At 40.0% G+C, this 21929-nt stretch overlaps 2 protein-coding genes across 2 annotated transcripts; both read right to left on the bottom strand.

Annotated features, from left to right (window-relative positions):
- Positions 1–205: 205 nt before the first annotated feature.
- Positions 206–11457, bottom strand: LOC113064568 (uncharacterized). The gene is made up of 6 exons (XM_026235420.1): positions 11311–11457; positions 9842–10016; positions 9407–9739; positions 9168–9263; positions 8948–9009; positions 206–346 (listed from the first exon to the last, which is right to left on the bottom strand). Exons 1-6 carry the CDS (start codon positions 11455–11457, stop codon positions 206–208), a joined length of 954 nt encoding a protein of 317 aa, XP_026091205.1.
- Positions 11458–15317: 3860 nt separating this feature from the next.
- Positions 15318–21752, bottom strand: LOC113064569 (uncharacterized). Its single transcript, XM_026235421.1, has 7 exons — positions 21519–21752; positions 20319–20428; positions 18622–18774; positions 18152–18269; positions 15837–15967; positions 15464–15670; positions 15318–15326 (listed from the first exon to the last, which is right to left on the bottom strand). The coding sequence occupies exons 1-7, from the start codon at positions 21718–21720 to the stop codon at positions 15318–15320; spliced, it is 930 nt and encodes a 309-aa protein (XP_026091206.1). The 5' UTR covers positions 21721–21752.
- Positions 21753–21929: the final 177 nt, after the last annotated feature.

The following is a 21929-nucleotide window of genomic DNA, read 5'->3' on the forward strand; positions in this document are numbered from 1 at the left end:
GTTAAGATTCCTCTCCTGGGAGTCCATCCTCCGAGCACTGGCACTGAGAAACTCTTCCAGGGCAGATGGTTGATTACTCGCTGCCTCCATTGTTGGTCAGATCGTTCTGTGACAGGTATAATGGAAGACAGGAGGCAAATGCAAGTAAGAATGTTTATTGAAGGTTTGTAATGACGAGGAGATGTCGGAGGGTGACGCAGGAACCTCAATGGCAGCACAGACAGGTGAGTTGGTGTCTTGAGTGCACTGGTAGTGGTGATGGTGGTGAAAGATCCAAGGTGAGGCTGTAATCCACTGTAGACAGAAACCGGGAACAAGGCACGAAGCAGTAGAGCTGGATGACGAACTGACATGAATCACAGAGGACCTCAAACAACGATCATGAATCGAGCAGGAGACAGTGCATTCATGAACCGTGACAATTGCTCAAGATCCATGCTAACATCTGCAAAATGTCAGTCTTGTCTTTTGTCGCAAAATAAGATGACACAAGGGTAACTTCAACAAACTGACATTTATTCAAAGGTGAGTCAATAGAACAAATGTCAAAAGGTGATTTCAATAAATGTTATAACACTTAGTATTGTACATTGTATTGTGTTTTATTTATTTATTTATAGATCATTTTTCAGGCTGCACAGTAAATCCAAAGTGATGTATATCACAAATGTGACAGCAAAAGCATGGTCACTCTTAGACTTAAGACACAATCTTGGGATTGTTACTAATAATTTGTTTGAGGATATCAGCATTATATTTGCAAGATCTTGTATTGGATCCTGTAATGCACTGGTAACCAGCCTAATGAGATAACAGTGGAGTGACATGAGTTTTAGCCGAGTAAGATGACTTTACTTTTCTTAACAGGAGTTGACTGAAGTAACTGGTTGGCCTGAAAGCTAAAGATGCCAGAGAACAGCATGACAACAGGTAGTTAGTAATGTTACCCCACTTTCACACCGCAAGAGTGAGTCACGCGAGCAGGCGTACCAAGCCGACCTGCTTAAAGAGCTAGACGATGGAGAGGAGATCAAGTCACATGATATTTCAGAGCTAAGAAGGACCGCTGATCTCTCTCTCTCCAAGCCACCAAGGAGACTGCCCGAGCGATTGGGCGGTCCATGGCAGCTATAGTGGCTGCAGAGAGGCACTTAAGGTTAACCCTATTTGATATGAAAGAGCGGGACAGGGTCTGCCTCATGGACGCCCCGATTCAGCCTACTGGCCTGTTCGGCGATGCAGTCAATTCTGTCGTCGACAGGTTTCGGGAGGCCTGCAAACAAGCGGCGGCATTCCATAAGTTCCTCCCTTGTCGCTTTCCCAGCCGCACCCTAGCTCCTCGTATCGCGAGGCCCAAAAGCAGAGCTCTTCTAAGCCCAAGCAGATCTCAGAGAAGTTATTGAAGCTAAGAAGTCCTCGGCCAAGAAACCCTGACGCCAAAAGCCCAGGGTTTCAGAGGGCAGCCTCTGCTGGGGTAGAGCGGTACACACTGCAGTACACGGTGCCCGTCTCGCCTCAGCGCCCTCTGGGGACCGGTCTGCCAACCCTGCCAGTGTTCCAGGGCACAGCGGTCCCCAGCGTGCATTGGTCTCAGTATCTTCCACCCGTGCACGTAGCGGGGCTGAGATGCTCGCCGCCCTTGTGGGAGCCTCTTACACCAGAAGTCAGTCTCGAGAGACTGTTTCCCTTAGTAGATTATTTAGCAGCGTGGAAACTACTGCCAAATGTATCTCGATGGGTCCTGCACACAGTAGAAAAAGGCTACCGTATTCAGTTTGGCTCCGCGCCACCAATATTCAACGGGGTCATTCAGACGATAGTCGGCCCCAGGCAGGGTCTGGTTATGGAACAGGAAGTGAAAACCCTATTAGAGAAGGAGGCCATCGAGGTGGTCCCTCCTCAGGACAGGGAGTCCGTGTTTTACAGCCGGTATTTCATAGTTCCAAAGAAGGATGGGGGGTTGTGTCCGATTATAGACTTGAGGGTCTTAAATCGTTCAGTTATGTGATTGAAGTTCAGAATGCTCACAATCAAGCATGTTGTAGCTCAGGTCCGAGGACTGGTGTGTCACAATAGATCTCAAAGACACATACTTCCACATATCCATCCTTCCACAACACAGGAAGTTTCTGAGGTTCGCTTTCAGGGGCGAAGCTTACCAATATCGAGTACTTCCCTTCGGCCTTGCACTCTCACCCCGCACATTCACAAAAAGTGTAGACGCGGCTCTGGTCCCCCTGCACATGCAGGGCATCCGCATTCTCAACTATATCGACAATTGATTGATTTAAGCTCAGTCAGAGCAGGTTGCGGCTCAGCATTGAGATGTCATTCTCGCACATATGGGGGACCTGGGTTTGAGACTGAACGCCAAAAAGAGTGTGCTTTCTCCGGTTCAGAGAACCACCTATCTAGATGTAGTATGGGATTCGACCGCGATGCAGGCACAATTGTATTCTGCTCGTATCGAGTCGATCCTCATCTCAGTCGAGAGAGTCAGAGAAGGCCAGTCACTTACTGTCAAACAATTTCAGAGATTTTTGGGTCTGATGGCAGCTGCGTCCAACGTGATACCTCTTGGCCTGCTGTACATGAGACCCCTACAGTGGTGGCTCAAAACCAAGGGATTTTCCCAGAGGGGCAATCTACTTCGCACTATCAAGGTCACGCGGCGCTGCCTCCGTGCCTTAGACATGTGGAAGAAACCTTGGTTCTTGAATCAGGGCCCGGTGCTGGGAGCTCCTTGTCGCCGTGTAATACTAGCAACGAACGCATCCTTCACCGGCTGGGGTGCAGTCATGAGTGGCCACCCTGCCCGTGGTCTGTGGACCGGTCGCCATCTAACATGGCATATCAATTGTCTAGAAATGCTAGCAGTTAACCGTGCACTGAAGCACTTCCTCCCAGACCTAAGGGGTCACCATGTGTTGGTCCGCACCGACAACACATCGGTGGTCACTTACATCAACCACCAGAGAGGTTTGCGTTCGCACCCTTTGTACAAGCTGGCACAACAGATCCTGGTGTGATCCCAAAGCAAACTCTTCTCATTAAGAGCAGTATATATTCCTGGGAAACAAAATATGGGAGCAGACATACTGTCAAGGCAGGGGCCGAGGCCCGGGGAATGGAGACTTCACCCAGAGGTGGTGAAGCAGATATGGAGAGTATTTGGCAGACCTATTTGTAACTCAAGAGACATCACAATGTCCCCTTTGGTTCTCTCTAGTTCATCCAGCTCCTCTGGTACTGGACGCTATGGTACAGACCTGGCCAAGGCTTCGTCTGTACGCCTTTCCCCCTATTGCTCTGCTCCAGGGAGTTCTGGCGAGGTCCGTCTGTTATTAGTAGCCCCGTTCTGGCCGGGCTGAGTATGGTTCTCAGATCTAGTCTCGCTCTTCAACAGCTCTCCGTGGGAGATACCGATCAGGACAGACCTACTCTTGCAGGTGCAGGGTAAGATAATTCACCCTCGCCCGGAGTTGTGGAAGCTGTGGGTGTTGCCACTGGGGGGGCACAAATGTTAGCAGCTGGTCTCTCAACTGAGGTTGTTGAGACCCTCCTCCAATCCAGAGCTCCCTCAACGAGGAAACTGTATGCCCTGATGTGGAAACTCTTCACCTCATGGTGCAGAGACTGCCAGTTAGACCCAGCAAACTGCCCAGTTGGTACAGTTCTGGAGTTTCTACAGGCTAGGCTCTCCGCAGGGTTGACCCACTCCACGCTGAAGATTTACGTTATGGCCATTGCGGCCTACCTCACCCTTCTCGATGGCCAGTCTCTGGGAAGACACCCCCTAGTTACACGTTTCCTCCGCCGTGCACTGAGGCTGAGACCTCCAGTACGGTCTCGTATTCCCCCGTGGGACTTGGTTGTGGTGTAAGAGGCAAGGTGTAAACCCCCATTTGAACCTATTCAAGATATCTCAGACAGACATCTCACACTTAAAACCTCCTTTCTGTTGGCTATCACCTCTCTGCGGAGAGTAGGAGATCTTCAGGCCCTCTCTGTGGCCCCCACTTATCTTGAATTTGCACCTGGCATGACTAAAGCGTTCATATACCCTCGAGCTGGATATGTTCCCAAGGTTCCCTCTGTTACACCATGACCTGTAGTGCTGCAGGCCTTCTGTCCTCCTCCCTTTCGTGAGCCCGATCAAGTGAAGCTAAATTATATGTGTCCAGTTCGAGCGCTGGACACATACGTCCACAGAGCTGCCCTATGAAGAAAAACTGACCAATTGCTTGTATGCTACGGTTCCCCCAAGAGGGGTTCTCCTGCTTCTAAGCAGACTATTAGTCGTTGGATAGTCGAGGCTATCAACGCCACCTATGAGTCCTCTGGTCGTCCACCGCAGTAGGGAGCCAAGGCTCACTCTACTCGGGGTAAGGCGGCCTCCAAGGTCTTCCTAGTAGGTGTATCCTGCAATGCTGCAGGGTTGTCCACGCCCTCTACGTTTGTTAAATTCTATGGCATAGACATGCCAGTCACTCCAGGTGCTTCTGTCCTCCTGTCCTAAGCTGTGCTCTTCGGATACACACTAGGCAGGGGTTTGGTAGTCTGGTGGCATTGGTACTCTTTCCCCAAAGCGCATTTGATGCAGCTCAAGTTTTTGAAGAGGAACGTCTCTAGGTTACGTATGTAACCCTAGTTCCTCGAGGGAATGAGACGCTATGTCTCGGAGCCATACCTCCGGCACCCCTTCCCGGCGCTTGCTGGTACTCGAAGCTGATGCCAGCTGCGCGGCACATGCTTTTGTAGCTTCCTGGTTGCTTACGTCATCCCGCCTGTGACGTCACGCTCTTCAATTGGACTGATTACACACAATATTCAGAGTCGCTCACGCTGGGCGCGTTCCCCAAAGTGCATTTGATGCAGCGTCTCGTTCCCTCGAGGAACTAGGGTTACATACGTAACCTAGAGATGTTATTCACGGTATTTAGAAGTGCCCACGATAACAATATTGTGAATATTAATCACCACAATATATTGCATTACTGAATAACGGCACAAGTCTAATTACGACATGGTTGATTTCAGATTTGTTAGAGATAATAGAGATAATAGAGACACAAGGCCATATTCCTGCACAGCTCAAGTTAGGGTAGAAAAAGGATGTTGGGATGGAAGGATGTTTGTGAGTGGGGTGTGTTGCAAGATGTAGGGAGGCAGGGAGGGAGGTTGGGATGGAGAGAATGAAAAGAAGATTTGAAAATAGAATTGAACTTTGAAGGGAGACGGGCTGGTCTGCGTGAGCAAAGACTAGAGAATACCAAAGACGTGTCACTCCTTTAGTTTTGAATGGCGTGAGGGACAGTGAATGGGCATCTGAAATTGAAGTAGCTATAGAGAATTATTAACTGTGAAGTGAGAACTGAAGATGAACACCAAGCCAAGCCAGATAACGAACGTAAGATTGACTCGAGTCAAGAACCGTTCCTGTCGGACGCATCTGATTTGAGAACAGAGGAGCTGATGATACTGCACATGTGTGATTCAGCGCGAAGCAGACTGACACACAGAGCGTCTGAACCGAACTGATTCTTTTGGTGATTGATTCTATACTGAATCTGTGCTAATGTTATGAGCGCGGGTAAACCGAAGGCTTGAATCAAGAGCAATCATCCTGGTCAATCAACCGGATCTTGACTCGAGAACGATCAAGTCAATCTTTCGTTCATTATCTGGCTTCTCTCTTCACATCAGTTCAGTCAGTGTACTGTTTGAGTACATGAATTACTCCGGGATATCGATTTGTTATAACTCAGAGGGAGTGTCAGCCACATTAAAAAAGATAACAGCTTAAGTCATTTGAGGATTAATGCTGATTGGACATGCAAACCGTTTCAAACGATTCAGTTCGATTCTGTGAACTGGTTCAAGAAGATCCGGTTACATCGAATGATTCGTTCGCGAACCGGATATCACTACACTGCTGTGAACGCACTCACAACAGACTGGAAGAGAAGACAATGCTGAATAAAGTCGTAGTTTTTGCTATTTTTGGACCAAAATGTATTTTCGATGCTTCAAAATGTCACATGGACTACTTTGAAGATGTTTTTATTACCTTTTTGGACATAGACAGTATAACGTACACACACTTTCAGTGGAGGGACAGAAAGCTCTCAGATAAATCTAAAATATCTTAAACTGTGTTCCGAAGATGAACAGAGGTCTTACTTACAGGTTTGGAATGACATGAGGGTGAGGTTTTAATGACATAATTTTCCTTTTTGGGTGAATTATCCCTTTAAGGATGTAGGATGTACTGCATGTTAGCTTGCTGCTGTGCCCAAGAGCAGTGTTTTGAAGTCCATATGTCTTACTAACAAGAAACTATGCTTCTAACTACAGGCTGAAGGCTGTAGTTTCAACCATGTATGTTTGTGATGCTGTTTACTAATTCTGTAGCTAATTTGAACTCTGGTTTCAAGAAAAGCTGAATTGTGAAACTAGTAACATCAAAACTGCAACTATACGTAGTTGCCTGACATTGCTTTTGGGAAACATACCCTAGAAAAATACATAGAATGTAATACTTACATTCTAAAGGACTCAAGTACAGACAATACATAAGATCATTAAGATTTTTATACAAATACCCTCTTTGAAACAGCATCTGTGTTTACTTACATGCTACTGTTTGTGTCCAATGTAGTTTTTCCCTAAGTGTAGCACTACCCATTCTTTGGTGGCAGGCAACCTGAATGAAATACTTTCATTTGAAAAGTTATTAAATTGTTTAAATTAACCATTCTACATCCATAAAAAAGCATCTTGCTTTAGTTTAGCAAATTCCAGAGCTAGAATATAACACAGTCCATGCCTTTTAATTCTTAAAAAGTACTATGCATATTTTCCCAAGTGTCTCTGGTTTTTAACCACCATTTTGCCTGAACCCCCTGGGGGCTACAGCTTGCAGTTAGAGTGTCCTTTTTACATATCCCAGATTCTATAATGAATTATGAAAATATTTAATATCTCATATGCATAATTGGGTATTATTTGTATTTCATAATAACTTGGCCCAGAAATTTCAGGTATTGCATTAGGGACGAGACAAGGAATCAAACACAAGGTAAAATGGGCTCTTTATTAATAATAAATTAAACATAACATTAAACATAAGACCATTAAAAAAAAGAAAAAAAAGAAAAAGAAACAAGCACAGAAGAGGAAACACTGTGTGGGAAGCAAACAAAGCAGGGCATGTGCAGCAACTGAACCAACAAAGCCCTTAGTATGACTGAAAGAGTGCAGGTCAGGGAACTGTTAGTCTTTCTGATAGAAACAGGTTTTTTTATTTTACAGTAGGTTATAATGATTAAGAAATCCCTGTTTGATGAAGGTGGCAGTAATGTACCAGTTAGCTGGATGCCAACCACTTAAAGAGGAAAAAATACATATATGTGTTAGGGACTTGAAATAATATGGAATGTGAAACATTAAATAAATGTATTAATTTATAAAGCACATTAGCTCACAGAGCTGAAGCTGTATGATATTTAGGATGTTCAAAGACTTCAGCATGACAATGGTGTTTCTAACTTCTTTTAAAATAACAGGGTTATTTTAACCACAGTCAGGAAGTAAAGGTAAGTTTTTGCTGACCACACATGTAGTGTTTTCCTTTTTCAATTTGTACTTTTTTTATTAATAAGTATTAATCTTTAAATTCATACATGTGAAAGTTACATTTGTCTACACTGTTTTTTTTCTGTTATTCTGTCTCCTACTGAAATGGTTTGACAGATTTTATGGAAATGAATAAGCTGCATAGAATAGGAACTGAGAATCTCTAGTAAAATAGGTTCAAGTGAACATTTGCTCATAGTGTTTCGTGTTCATGTTCACTTAGTAAAAGTTTAAACCACCAGCTGAGTGCAAGTGTGAACAGTTGTGTTGTCTGTCAGTGTCTAAACCAGTGGAAAACCTCATGTGTCTGAAATATGTTGCATGTAAACCACAAACAAGAGCTGTGCAAAATATAGACATTTCAGTATGTATAAAAAACATTCCAAACATTTAGTATGCAATGCAAAAAAATCTCTTTAGTAAATTTATTGAGGTTTGTTCTCTTGATTTCCAGCTGCATGACAATAATAAAATATAAAAATGTAGAACTAGCAGAAAATTCCATGATTTCATGACAATGTTACATACATTAGGAATGAAGAACTGAAATGTATATTCAGGACTGCCAGCTGATTTATGATCCAGTATAATTTGTTGCATGAAGTTTCATGAAAGTTGCAACGGCAAAAAGCATTTTTAAGAAACCTAATTTGCCCTGTGGTTTATAACTCTAACTACTAATGTAAACGTCAGTGCATTTATAATAAAAAAACATGATGATTATCACTATTATATATATATAAGCAAGATCTCCACTCAAACCAACCAGAAAAAAAAAAAAAAAAAAACTTATATTAATGTATACCACTCTGCATATTTAGATATGCTAAACTTAAAAAATGTATATGAAAATAACTATAGCTTGTAAAAAAGAAAAAGAAAAAAATCATACAAAGGCACAGTTTGTATTTATAATGTATATTTTACATCATACATTGGCGGTAGACAATCTTGCTCTGCTCTGGACAAGATCTGATGTTACCGGCACACATGGAAAAATCTATTTCAGCACACTGAAAGAAGATGATATTATAATATGTAAGACAAAATGTACATTCATTCAGTCATCATCGCCAATAAATTCTAACGGTAGATGAAGATTATTTATTTTACACTTATTTCAGTTTTTAAAACACTTTTCTTTTTTACTTTTTTTAATCACAATCGAGTATTTCAGCAAGTCATGTAACAGCTAAACATATTAAACATTTCAGTTTATTCAGATAATAAATTGATTCACTGCAAGAATCAGGACATGTATTGGAGGAAAAAAGAAAACAAGATAATAGTTATTAAATATGCATCTTACCTGTAGATTATTTGAGTCATTTTTACATCTTCCATTTGCACCAGTGTTGCTCTTCACCAAACCTGAAACAATGAATGAACCATCACTGAATTCATACATTATAACAGTCTAAACAAACAATTTGCATGAGTAATATGGTTATGTTTCTGTAGATTTAAATTCTTGTCTTGTATTTAGTTCACTGAGACCTGAACATACTCGCAGTAAAATCAGTACAAACCTATTAATGCAATGATCAGAAGCACATTCAGCAGAACAGATGTGATGATGGTCAGGTTTCTCCATGGTGTCTCCTGTTCTGGAGCAGCATTTGGGTCTGTACAATACGTTTGGTTTTATCAGTCTTTATTCAATTTCAGTCTTTAACAGAACAAAGACACTTCAAAAATATTAGTTATTCATAAATGTGAATAATGTATTTATTATTGAAAATTCATCTGAAATGAGAAAGTAACTCACCTCTGATGTAGATTTTGGTGCCGTTGCTGAATTTTTGTGGTTCACTAGTTTTCACACAATAATAAACTCCTAATTCATCAGCGCTGATATTTCTGATGAACAGACGACTGTTAGTTTTCACTGAGTATATGAGTTTGAAGATGCTGTTTTCATAGTCAGCTCCTCCAGTTCTGCTACTGTAAGTGCGTAAGATCAACTCTGGAGGATCCGGTGATTTCTGTCTGAACCAGTAAATCTCCTTTATATCAAGATCACAGCTTATAATCACATCAGCTCCTAAAGTTACTGCTGTGTTTGTTAGACTCTCTGTGACTTGAGACCACATGAACAGATCTATGAGAGAAATCATTTATTTTATAGTTTAAATCATTTATTAAGACATTAAATAAAAAGAAACCCAATTTACTGATTCAATATAATATGTGATAAACTCACAGATCAGAAGCTGGATGATCTTCATCGTGTGATCCAGATGAATATCTTCTATACTGTGATCATTCAAACATCTCTCACTGTGAGAGGAAACACAGTGAAACCTCAAGCACACAGAGAAGAGGAAGTCAGAGCTGGGCTTCTCTGAGAGCACTTCAGCCATCTTCAGGCCTGTAACCTGAACTAAATACAGTTTAGAAAAATGTCTTAAATACAAAAATGTAAATTTGACACATACATTTTATATATAACTTAAATAACAATCCACTTAACTCTAAGAATTGTGAATTACAATGCATTTTGTCATAGAAGAACAATTCAGTACATTCAGCTTTATGCAAAAAAATGATTTATAATATAATGGTTTTTTTTATTTTTTTTTTTTTTTTTATATGACATCATACATATTCCATAATGAAAAAAAAAAAAAAAAAAAAGATTTTCAAAATTTCTAAAAGGAGAGAAACTGAAATATCACATTGGCATATGCATTCAGACATAAATATTCAGGATAAAAAAATAATAATAATAAATCCGGCGTTAGAAAAAAGTTGTATACTAAAAGTTGTAAAAGTAAAAGTTGTAAAAAGTATACTGAATTCTAACCTTTGCCTGTAGATAGATCCAGAAATAAATAAGTTAACCTCCATCTACACAATCTAGAATGGCAAATTTAGGCAAGGAAGTTTAGTCATTCAGTACATTCATGCACAGTAGTAATTCAAAGTGCTTTACATTGAATCATTTAGGAAAATATAACAGGAAAGAAATTAACGAAGATGTAAAATTCGGTAAAAAAAAAAGTTTTTTAAAGCACAGTGTCTCTATGCTTTCTGCATAGTGTCTCTGTCATGTTTCTAGAATTTCTGTTAATACAAGTTCTTTAAATTTGCTTCCTAACATTATTTTCTGTTGGTTCCAGTGCAGTTTAATTCCTTTATTCCTTTATTTATTTACACATGGTTTATTTATCGAAATATTTGTATGGGTGAAAATATACATTAGAAATTGGGGAAGTCGTGGCCTAATGGTTAGAGTGTCTGACTCCCAATCGAAGGGTTGTGGGTTCTAGTCTCGAGCTGGATGGAATTGTGGGTGGGGGGAGTGCATGAACAGCTCTCTCTCCACCTTCAATACCACGACTTAGGTGCCCTTGAGCAAGGCATCGAACCCCCAACTGCTCCGGGTGTGTGCTCACAGTGTGTGTGTGTGTTCACTGCTCTGTGTGTGTGCATTTCGGATGGGTTAAATGCAGAGCACAAATTCTGAGTATGGGTCACCATACTTGGCTGAATGTCACTTCACTTAGAACAAATTAATGTTTGTATTCAAACATCATGAATGTGTTTTTAAACATGGAAAGATGGTGAATATTTAAGCATATATTCTTGTGCACTTTTGTCTGAAAGATTACGTTGTTGGATTACATGCCGGAACAAGACTCTGGAGTGGTGGCCATGATGGAATTAGACTTTGGAGTGGTGGCCATTATGGGATGAGACTCTGGAATGGTGGCCTTGATCGGACAAGGTGGAACAAAACTCAGAAATGGTGGCCATCATGAGAAGAGGCTTTGAACGGGTGGCCATCTCAGGACGAGACTCTGGAATGGCAGCCATGATGAGGCCCTTCTGACTGCCTCGCGTTGTGGACTAGAAAGTCCACAAATGCCCCAAAGGACAGGTGCTTCATGCTGAACCTCCTCCAGATGCAGATGGGCTCATCAAGGGTGTAGGTAAACAGGTTCTTGAGAGCTTCTGCAGGCTGTCATGATTTTTTAAACCAGGATGTCATTTTAATGGCAGATAATAATATTGATGTTTTGAATATAGAAGGTCCACTATACAATGGCTTTTGTGATTTTCTGAAAATGCATGATCTAACTCAATTAATTAGCGTTCCAACCAGAATAACTGAGCATAGCCAAACTGCTATTGACCACATCATTGTATCTGACACAAGTAAAATCCTACAAAGTGGTGCCATTGTGTATGGAATTAGTGACCATTTTTTAACCCACTGTACCAGGAAAGTCAAGAGAGCTCAGATTAAATGTCACAAATCTGTGAATAGCAGAAGTTAAAAAGGGAATAATGTTAATAATTTTCAGGACATACTTAATAATATAAACTGGATGGAAATTACTAACATATGTGACGTTGATACAGCATGGGATTGTTTTCAATCTATTTTCTTGAAAATACTTGACAACATAGCCCCCTTAAAAGAGACCAGGATTAAACAAAGATCACAGCCTTGGATAAATAATGATATTTTGGACACCATTTACTTGATGGATAAAATCTTAAGTGAGTTTAAAAGAACAAAACTGCCTGTTCTTTTTAAAGAATACAGAGTTATTAGAAATAAGGCTCAGCGAATGGTGGATGAGGCGAAAAATGATTTTTTTATGTCTAAAATTGAGGAGCATAAAAAGGATCCCAAGAAATTATGGTCAACTCTTAGGCCTTTGGGGATAAAAGAGAACCCTAAGCAAAAACAAGGTAAAATAGGCCTAGATATTAATTGGTCCATATGGTATGATAAAAAAGTGGTGGCAGATACTTTTAATAGTTTTTTCACAAAAAATGCAAGTAATCTGATGCAGAAGCTTCCATGTGCATCAGGTGTTTTTAGTGATCCACAGAGAGTGCATAAGTTTTATGAAGAAAAGGGAGTTCAGCCAAACACTTTTTATTTCAAACAAGTAACAGAGGAGCTGGTACTAAAACAAACTCAAAGGCCTAAGTATTTCCAAGGCTACTGAGTTTGACAACACCCCTGACAGATTTCTTAAGGATGCTGCTGAAATAATCACTCCTGTCATAACTTATCTTATTAATTTATCTATTAAAAAAAAATCATTCCCCAGTAAATTTAAGGTGGCAAGAGTGATACCTTTATATAAAAAGGGGCCCAAATCTGATCCTGGAAATTTTTGCCCTGTATCTATCTTGTGTTCAATATCAAACATTGTGGAAAGGATCATTTATGAGCAACTAGACAGTTATTTAGCAGAACATAACCTTTTATTTGATTTCCACTGATAACTGTCTGCTTTATCTTACAGACTTTATTAGGAAAGAGGTAGAAAAGGGGAATTATTGTGGCATGGCGTTAATAGACCTTCAAAAGGTCTTTGATACGTTTCAGTATGATGTCCTTTAGAACAAACTAAAAGCCCTAGGATTTTCTCCTGCATCTCTTCAGTGGGTAAGGTCATACCTGGTGGGCAGAGAACAGGTGGTAGATGTGGAAGGGTCCTTGTCCTCACCACTTAAATTAACTTGCGGAGTCCCCCAGGGGAGTATTTTGGGTCCTCTTTTTTTTTTCTATTATATGTCAATGATATGTCGTCAGCTATAAACTGTAATTTGTTTTTATTTGCAGATGACTCAGCTATTCTAGTCTCTCATAAAGACAAATCAGAGTTCAGAACTCGTTAACCTCAGTGTTTGGCTAACAGACAACAAGTTGTCTATCCACCTTGGCAAAAGAGAATCAATTCTTTTTGGGTCCAGAGATAAACTGAAAAAGGCTATGGGGTTCAGGGTAGTCGTAGGTAATGTTGAAATTACAGCCAAGGAAGCAGTTACTTACTTGGGCTGTATATTAGATAACAAACTATCAGGGGAGCTTATGGCTCGAAAAATTATCTCAAAGGTAAGCCAAAGGACTAAGTTCCTGGCAAGAATATCCAGCCTCTTAGATAGTAAAACATTAAAAATCCTGGCTGATGCGCTTGTTCAATGTCATCTTGACTATGCCTGTACATCTTGGTACACAGGCACTACTAAAGGTCTTAAAGACAAGCTACAGATCTGTCAAAATAAACTAATCAGAGTGATCCTTAAATTACATCCTAGAACTCATCTTCTTCCTAACCATTTCTCAAGTCTTGGGTGGCTCAGAGTGGAGGAGAGGGTTTCTCAACTTAAACTGTGTTTAGTTTAAAAAATAAGAAATAATCTGGCACCCAAATATTTATGTGATTACTTTTCAAAAATTAGTGATACGCACAATTACTGCACCAGGGGGAGTTCCTGCCGCTTTAAGAGGTGTTTGGGAAAGTACTCTTTCCTATAGACGAGTTTCCTATGTGAAATAGGCGGGCCGCCATTATCCTTTTACTCTGCCAATGTCTTCCGGTTGTGTCTGCCGATAATTTCCGGTTAGCGAGTTAGCGTCTTTTACTGTCTTTGGTTAGCGTGCAGAAAAAGTAAATTATGGATGGTATTACACGGCGACACGGCTCCGGGACATATTGTGCTGTTCGCGGTTGCAGCAACTCGTGGCGATTGCTGAATGTTTGGTCGGAAGGAGAATGTTTCGACCATCAACCATCTACAAGGCACCAATGTGAATGTACTCCCCCGTATGCGTTGTATGAGAAACCAAAAACAGATGTTGAATCTCGGAAGGGGCTAGCGGCTTTGAAGTTGAAGAATCCGCCCAAAAGACTGTTTGTTTGTTCTTATCACTTCATTGATAAAAAGCCCACAGAGGAAAACCCTTTCCCGGCACTTTGGTTGGGATACGAGCGACCTCCCCAGCAAAAGAGATGTAAACTCGACAGAAACACAAGTGACACGCAATCGGATGGTAAGTGTATCTTGATATTTTTCTGGTTAGCTAAAGTTTGTAGCATAAGTTCAACTGTTGATATATGTGTCTCTGTCCTGTGTTAGTTAGACTGGTATACCCAGGTGAAAAATAATTCTATTAAAAATATACTTTAATAAAGTGTACTAAGTATATTTTCTACATTTTGTACTATTTTCGTCAAATCCAAGTATAGTTAAGTGTATTCAATTATGCATTAACTTCAACTTAACATCTATTTGATTACACTTCCAGTGTAAATAGTATACTAAAATGGAACAACTTTTTTTAAACTTTAAGTGCACTGAAATACACTAATGGAAATCAAGATTCATGAGCAATTAAGCACACTAACAGTACAATTGCATTGTATTGACATTCTAATGGAAATACACTTGAAAAGGCATTGCAGTGCAAATTATAGTTGTGTTTAAGTACATTTTGTGCATATTGCTATCATACTTATAATTACCATAAACTGTTAATTTAGTATGCCTCTGCAACATTTCAAGTGATCTACAAATGTACTTCCTAACTATATTTAGTGATTTTAAAGTGTCCCACTATGACAATAATAATGTTTTTAAAGTGAAGTTCAATTACAACCTAAACATCATAGACACGTACTTTCAGTACAATGTTATTATAGTTTAAGGTGAAACAAATAGAAAGTACATCTCATTTGTAATTTTATCCCCAATTTGTTATACTTAAGCATGAATGTTGGTATTACACTACAAGTGTATTATATTACAATTCAGTTCAAGTACATTAAATCAACAGACTACAAATTTAATTTAAGAAAAGGATCTTTATTATTAACACACAAAAGCAGATATTGGCAAAAGGAGGAACCTTGAACAGTCGACTTTCTCCCTCACTGCATCTGTGAAAACCGGAAAGAGACATGGGGATGAATTAAAACAGGATAGACAATGTATAACATTGAAATACAATCATTGATGATAATGGATTTGTTAATCAATCATGACAATGGATTTGGATTCATAACTATGACATTACTGTACCTATGATTGCGTTCGTTTTTTCTGGCTCAAGCTGCTCCTTCAGCTCGCCTTTTTTTCCTTTCCCTGTGAGGGTTGCCTTGGCCAAAGTTTCCCTGCCAAATACCAATGTGGCCAGTTCTTGTGTGAAGAGGGACATCCTCCTCCCACTCAGCCTCTGATAGAGGCGTTTTGGGACTTGCACTGATGAGTTGCCCAATGACACCTGTGAAAACACACAAGCAGATAAACACAATAGGTAAATTACAAACACTTGTGTTTTAACACAAACAGTCACTTGAGCGATCTTGTAAGATTTTTTTGTGTATGCTTTTTGCACCCAATCATAACAAAGACAAAACAAGGATTGGTATAAGGTCCTTCAGTCATACCATGTCTTCTTCAATGCCAGTGTGACTGCCAGTGTGCGGTGATTGGCTTTGGCTGGAAATCATGGAAGACATAGGTGAATCTTCCATTTTGTTTAGGACTGTTTTGAGAGAAGACACCAGTCCTGGAAGCTCTAAAATAAAGATATAGTATAAAAAGGGTCAGTATCACATTATGACACAAAGAATAAGTATCACATTGTGACACAAATAGCACCTATATAAATGTCATTTTACAACAGCTACATCTGGTTTAACTTTTATTTATTTCTGATTGGATGAGGATCCTTACTCATACTTTTCACAGCTAGCATGCATGTTTGACATGAATGTTCCACTCACTCAAAGCCACAGGGCAGTAAATCCATTATTGAGTATGAAGATGGAGTAGGGCGAATGTTCAGTTTAGCTTGTGTAGTGTAGAGAAGCCATAGCCAGTCTTACTGGACCCTTCTCTTGACTGATATGCTGCATTGCTTGGCAACAGAGAAGATTGGAACTATTTCTTGGAGTGGATGAAATAAATAAATCTACATAAATGATTGAAAACACAATTTTATATATTCAATCGCTATGGAAGGGGAACAGATGTATAAACGCAATATGTCTTGTGGTCACATTAGTGGTACCTGCGCCAATTTGCCAGAGGCAAAAAATGTTGTTAGATTAATCGATGAACTGAAAAATTATCGCAAAATTAATTGAAAAAAAAAAATAATAATAATAATTGTTTATCCCAGCCCTAATCAGTACCAACCCACTGTCACTTTTACCATATTGCTTAATCAGTGAAATTCAAACAAGTATTAACAGTAGTCAATGACGGCAAAAATGGTAGAGTTAAGTGGATTTTTAAGTTTGTAATCTGGGAAGTCAGGTCTGTATTCCAAGACATAACACGTAACATGCATGTTCTTCAAATTAAAGGTTTAGTTCATCCAAATAGCAAAATTGTCATTAATAACTCACCCTCATATTGTTCCAAACCCCACTACTTTATTCAACATTGTCTTCTCTTCCGTGTCTGTTATGAGAGAGTTCAAAACAAAGCAGTTTGTGATATCCGGTTCGCGAATGAATCTTTTTGAACCAGTTCACCAAATCGAACTGAATCGTTTTAAACTGTTCGCGTCTCCAATACGCATTAATCCACAAATTACTTAAGCTGTTAACTTTTGTAATTCATGTACTCAAACAGTACACTGACTGAACTGCTGTGAAGAGAGAACTGAAGTTGAACACCGAGCCGAGCCAGATAACGAACGAACGATTGACTCGTTCTCGAGTCAAGACCCGTTTCTGTCAGACGCGTTCGATTCGAGAACCGAGGAGCTGATGATACTGCGCATGTGTGATTCAGCGTGAAGCAGACCGACACACAGAGCGTCTGAACTGAACTGATTCTTTTGGTGATTGATTCTGAACTGATTCTGTGCTAGTGTTATGAGCGTGGGTAAACCGAAGGCTTGAATCAAGGGCAATCATCGCCAATGACGCCATTACATTGAGCGCAAAAGAACCGGTTTATTGAATCAAACTGTCCGAAAGAAGTCAATGTTTTGTTCATTATCTGGATCGGCTCAGTGTTCATCTTCAGTTCTCTTCACAGCAGTTCAGTCAGTGTACTGTTTGAGTAAATGAATTACTCCGGGATGTTGGTTTGTTTGAGCTCAGAGGGAGTGTCAGCCATATTAAAAATGTTAACAGCTTAAGTCATTTGTGTATTAATGCCTATTGGAGACGCAAACCGTTTAAAACGATTCAGTTCAATTTGGTGAACTGTTTCAAAAAGATCCAGTTACATCGAATGATTAGTTCCTGAACCGGATATTACAAACTGTTGTGTTTTGAACTCTCTCACAACAGACACGGAAGAGAAGACAATGCTGAATAAAGTAGTAGTTTTTGCTATTTTTGGACCAAAATGTATTTTCGATGCTTCAAAATATTCTAACTGAACCTCTGATGTCACATGGACTACTTTGATGATGTTTTTCTTACCTTTCTGGACATGGACAGTAGACCGTACACACAGCTTCAGTGGAGGGACTGAGAGCTCTCGGACTAAATCTAAAATATCTTAAACTGTGTTCCGGAGATGAACGGAGGTCTTACGGGTTTGGAACGACATGATGGTAAGTTATTAATGACAAAATTTTGCTATTTGGGCGAACTAACCCTTTAACAGTGGGATGCATGTCTTGAATACATAAAGTTGATTTCAGGGCCTCAATGACAATGACTGCAGGTGTATGGGAGTGTTTAGATGGTGGCAGAGATAACCCTGGCATTACTAGCATACACATACACCCACCCACCTTTCAGAGCCTTTAAACTGTCCTCATCCAGTTCAACAAAAACTGCAGGCACTGTCCCTGGCCGCTGAGAATCCGCCTGAGGGATGGCATCCTCCTCCTCCTCACTGGTGTTAATCACCTATGCAGAAAACATCAACCTAATTACCTTAAACAACAATGTCAGCTATACACTCCTAATCATACACATGCCAAAACACAATTTTAGTGGTGTTAGTGTATGTAGAAATTAACAGTTCATACACTCTTGAATAGTAACTCATTTTCACAAAAATGCAGTTCTGCTACATCACAAGCTGTACCCTGAGCACCAAGGGCATATAGGTTTGTAGGTTGGGTTTGGACTTTGGTACTGGTACATAATTAAATTAAAGCACAAAGTGCGATAGTACATGCATTTTCACTGTAAACTCTGTAAAATTTTCTGGGGAACACTGCACATTTGATGAAGTCAGTTACATTTTTAAACTTACCATTTTTCGTTTTTTGGGAGGATCAAAAATATCACAACATGTTTCATCAGAATCAGACTCATATCTAGCAGGAGTAGAACTGAGTTGTCTTGGAGGTTGCTGTTTGAGGTCCCTCTTGAGCTGTTCGCCTATCTTGGCCATCTGTGAACCAGACTGACAACATACATCTTGTTTAAGAGAATGATTTTGAAAATGTCAACACCACCACTTTAAGTAATGTCACACACCGTTGAGGAATGAGAACAGCAAATGAAGATAAATTATTCAAAATAGACTATAATAATAATAAATGTTTCTTGAGCAGCAAATCAGCATATTAGAATGATTTCAGAAGGATTGTGTAACACTGAAGACTGGAGAAAATTCAGATTTGATCACAGGAATACAATTTTAAATATATTCAAATAGAAAGTAGTTATTTTAAATCGTAAAAATATTGCACAATACTGCTAAATGCAGGCTTGGTGAACAGAAGAGACTTCTTTTTAAAAAAAAAATCTTAAAGTTGCATTCAAAAACATTTGACTGGTAGAGTAATCTCTCTTAAAATACCTTACTTTTATCATGGGTTATGATAATCAAAACGGTCCTGAGCTAGATTAAGCTTTGATCTCTTCAAACCAAAATATCACTTTAATCAAATATTTAATAATAATGTTTAATACCATAAAGCTGCTTGATTTAAATGAAAAACTATTGATGTGACGTGAATGCTTTACTGAGCTCGTGCAAACATCCACATTGGTGTAATAAGATGCATTTTTAACTGCTACTTTCATACTGCTGTGAATTTTGTTTTTGTTGTTATTTCGTTATTGAGAGGAAAGCGTGTGTCATATATTTTCATATCCAAATGCCATTCTGTTTGGCTCGGTGCGTTTCTGACATAGACAGTAAAAGAAATGGACACAGCGACCCCATTGGAACTCAATTAAGACAAGTGAAGCCCATTTTTACAGTTTTTTAGCACTTCCGTTTCTCACACGCAGACTCAAGCTAAGCTTGACGACGTCAGCAACCTGTCTGACAGATGTAAATCTTCTAAGTGGCTGTGCGTGCATTCTGATTAATTATTTTGTATAGGATTTTAAAATGTAACGCCAGTACGCCATATTAAGTTAATTGCCTGCAAGCTTCTCCTCCTGTCTGTACAGTAATGCGACAGAGAGACGCGTGGTTATGACGCAATCGTTAGCCTACTTTTACAAGTTTGTACGGGGCCATAATGTAACATAGAAGGTAATGGAGCACTTTATACATTGTCGTGTATCTTTAGAAATAAATAATGGACAAACAGAGTCTTTAAACGCCTCAAATGTAAAGTTGTTCGCTGTCAAAGTGACACCAAAATGAATGGGAGTCAATGGGATGCTAACGCAAGTGAAGTTCTGCTACAAGATGACGGAATGCGGCCGACTTCAACTTCCAGTCGACTTCCTTGCCGCCTGGTTTCTGAGTGCTGTTTCTCTTCTTCTCTTGAATTGCATCGAGGAGAGCTGAATTACAGTCTTGCGCTACAGTGCCACATTGGTCAAACCGCATTAGTGCAGGCTCTAAATTAGGTCAAAATAAATAAAACGACTACTTGACAACAAAAATATTTTTCAACAATTTTTTTTACGATATTGTCGACTAATCGTTTCAGCCCTACTGGAATCACAATGTTCCATAACTGTTAAGTCATAAATCAAACTTACAGTCATTCCTTGCTTCACCACCCCCTTCTCCTGGCCAGACTGACTGGAAGACCATATATCCCCCCGTTTGAGAAAAGCAACACGCTTCTGGACTACTTCTTTGTAGTTTTCTGTGAATAAGAGACATAAAATACAAATTCAAGTATTCAATACATAATTTCAAGACAGCAATGTCACTGTCATTTAATTTTATTTGTACTTTATGACTTTCATCAGTATTGGGCACTAATGTCCATACCACCTTACAGCAGGAGTCCATCCCTCTGTACATTCAAAATTTATTTGTCCTATATTTTAGCCTGTTGCACCTTATAAATATGTTGTCCCCGACAACCGAATGACTTTAGTAACTTTGTTTTAACTAATTATCAGAATTTGTATAACGTTACTAGCTAAACCTTCACTAGAACCTAAGCCAAACACTTCAAAGATAAGCTATGGGTCTGTAAACGCTAGTGTGGGGGCGTTCTCTGTAGGAGGACTTATTAATTATGGCGTTTTTCCATTACATGATGGTACCTGCTCGTCTAGCCTCGACACATTGTGCGTCCGTTTTCCATTGCAGATTTTAGTATATCCTCAACAGCATGGCTGGTCGTCTTATATGACGGCTCGGTGGACACACCAGCACACAAGTATAAACATCAGCCTATGTAAGTGGCCTGATGATTATACTTGTGCGCTGGTGTGTGCGTCGAGCCATCATAGTGTGTAACGTTACGTAGGCTACGGCTAAAGCTCTGCTTGGAGCCTCCGCGGAACTGTAAAAAAGCGGCGCCAACTGCCGTGACCTAACGCGACACACACACACAACGTAGAATGTGTGTTGTTGTTGCTACAGCCAGAAGACACGTTTTGTTTCAAATGATGCTGGCAAAAAAAAAAAACCCGCTTTATTAAGGAACCCCCTCCCCCACCCACCCTTCGCTTTCACGTCACCTTTTGGCTCAGGCTCGCTTGGAACCTAGCTGAGGTGGTACTAAAAAGTACCTGTAAGCAGGTAACGTTAACGTTAACGTTAAGTTACCAGGTACTTTTTTCGTAAGAGTCGAGGCGAGTCGAATAGGTAACGTTACCATGTAATGGAAAAGCGCCATGTTTCAGGCACTTCATCATCAGTAACGTTAAATTACATTACAGTAGTCGGTTAGTTAATGTTACAAAAAGTATTCCGAATATTTCCAATGTTTTAGAACTTACCCGCCATGAACAGCAGTTTGGCTGCAACCGGCTTCGGATCTTGCCTGCGTTTAGCTGGCAAAATCACCTCTATCCAGCCTTCCTGGGACTGGATGTCTTCCTTGCAGGTCACTGTAACACCTGCATTTATATATGCATCCTGTATAATAGATGTACTCTCTGCAATAACGGACCCGTCAACGAAATAAAACAACCCATACATAGTGCTAACTTTACCCTGTTACCGCCTGCGTTTCAGTGAAGAATTTCAAACATTAACCGTTACTATATGGATAGCTAATTGCCGCCGAAACTTCTACATCGTGATTGGATGTCGATAATGCTGCGTACACTGATTGGATGTGGGAACCGACTGGGGGGTAGGTCCAATTCCTGGGTCCATTCGTAGCCATATTGCTTAGTCTTGATTTT

Source organism: Carassius auratus, chromosome 47 (assembly GCF_003368295.1).
Source record: "Carassius auratus strain Wakin chromosome 47, ASM336829v1, whole genome shotgun sequence".
NCBI lineage: Eukaryota > Metazoa > Chordata > Actinopteri > Cypriniformes > Cyprinidae > Carassius > Carassius auratus.

Excerpts from the sequence above, each read along its gene's own strand:
- LOC113064568 (XM_026235420.1), bottom strand. The coding sequence starts at position 11,457 with ATGGCTGCCATTCCAGAGTCTCGTCCTGAGATGGCCACCCGTTCAAAG. Across the intron at positions 9,010-9,167 it reads TCTGATCATTGCATTAATAG|GTTTGGTGAAGAGCAACACT; the intron begins GTTTGTACTGAT and ends TCATTGTTTCAG. Across the intron at positions 347-8,947 it reads ATGACTCAAATAATCTACAG|TTCGTCATCCAGCTCTACTG; the intron begins GTAAGATGCATA and ends GATTCATGTCAG.
- LOC113064569 (XM_026235421.1), bottom strand. The coding sequence starts at position 21,720 with ATGTATGGGTTGTTTTATTTCGTTGACGGGTCCGTTATTGCAGAGAGT. Across the intron at positions 20,429-21,518 it reads CAAACTGCTGTTCATGGCGG|AAAACTACAAAGAAGTAGTC; the intron begins GTAAGTTCTAAA and ends TCTTATTCACAG. Across the intron at positions 15,671-15,836 it reads CTGGCATTGAAGAAGACATG|GTGTCATTGGGCAACTCATC; the intron begins GTATGACTGAAG and ends GTGTTTTCACAG.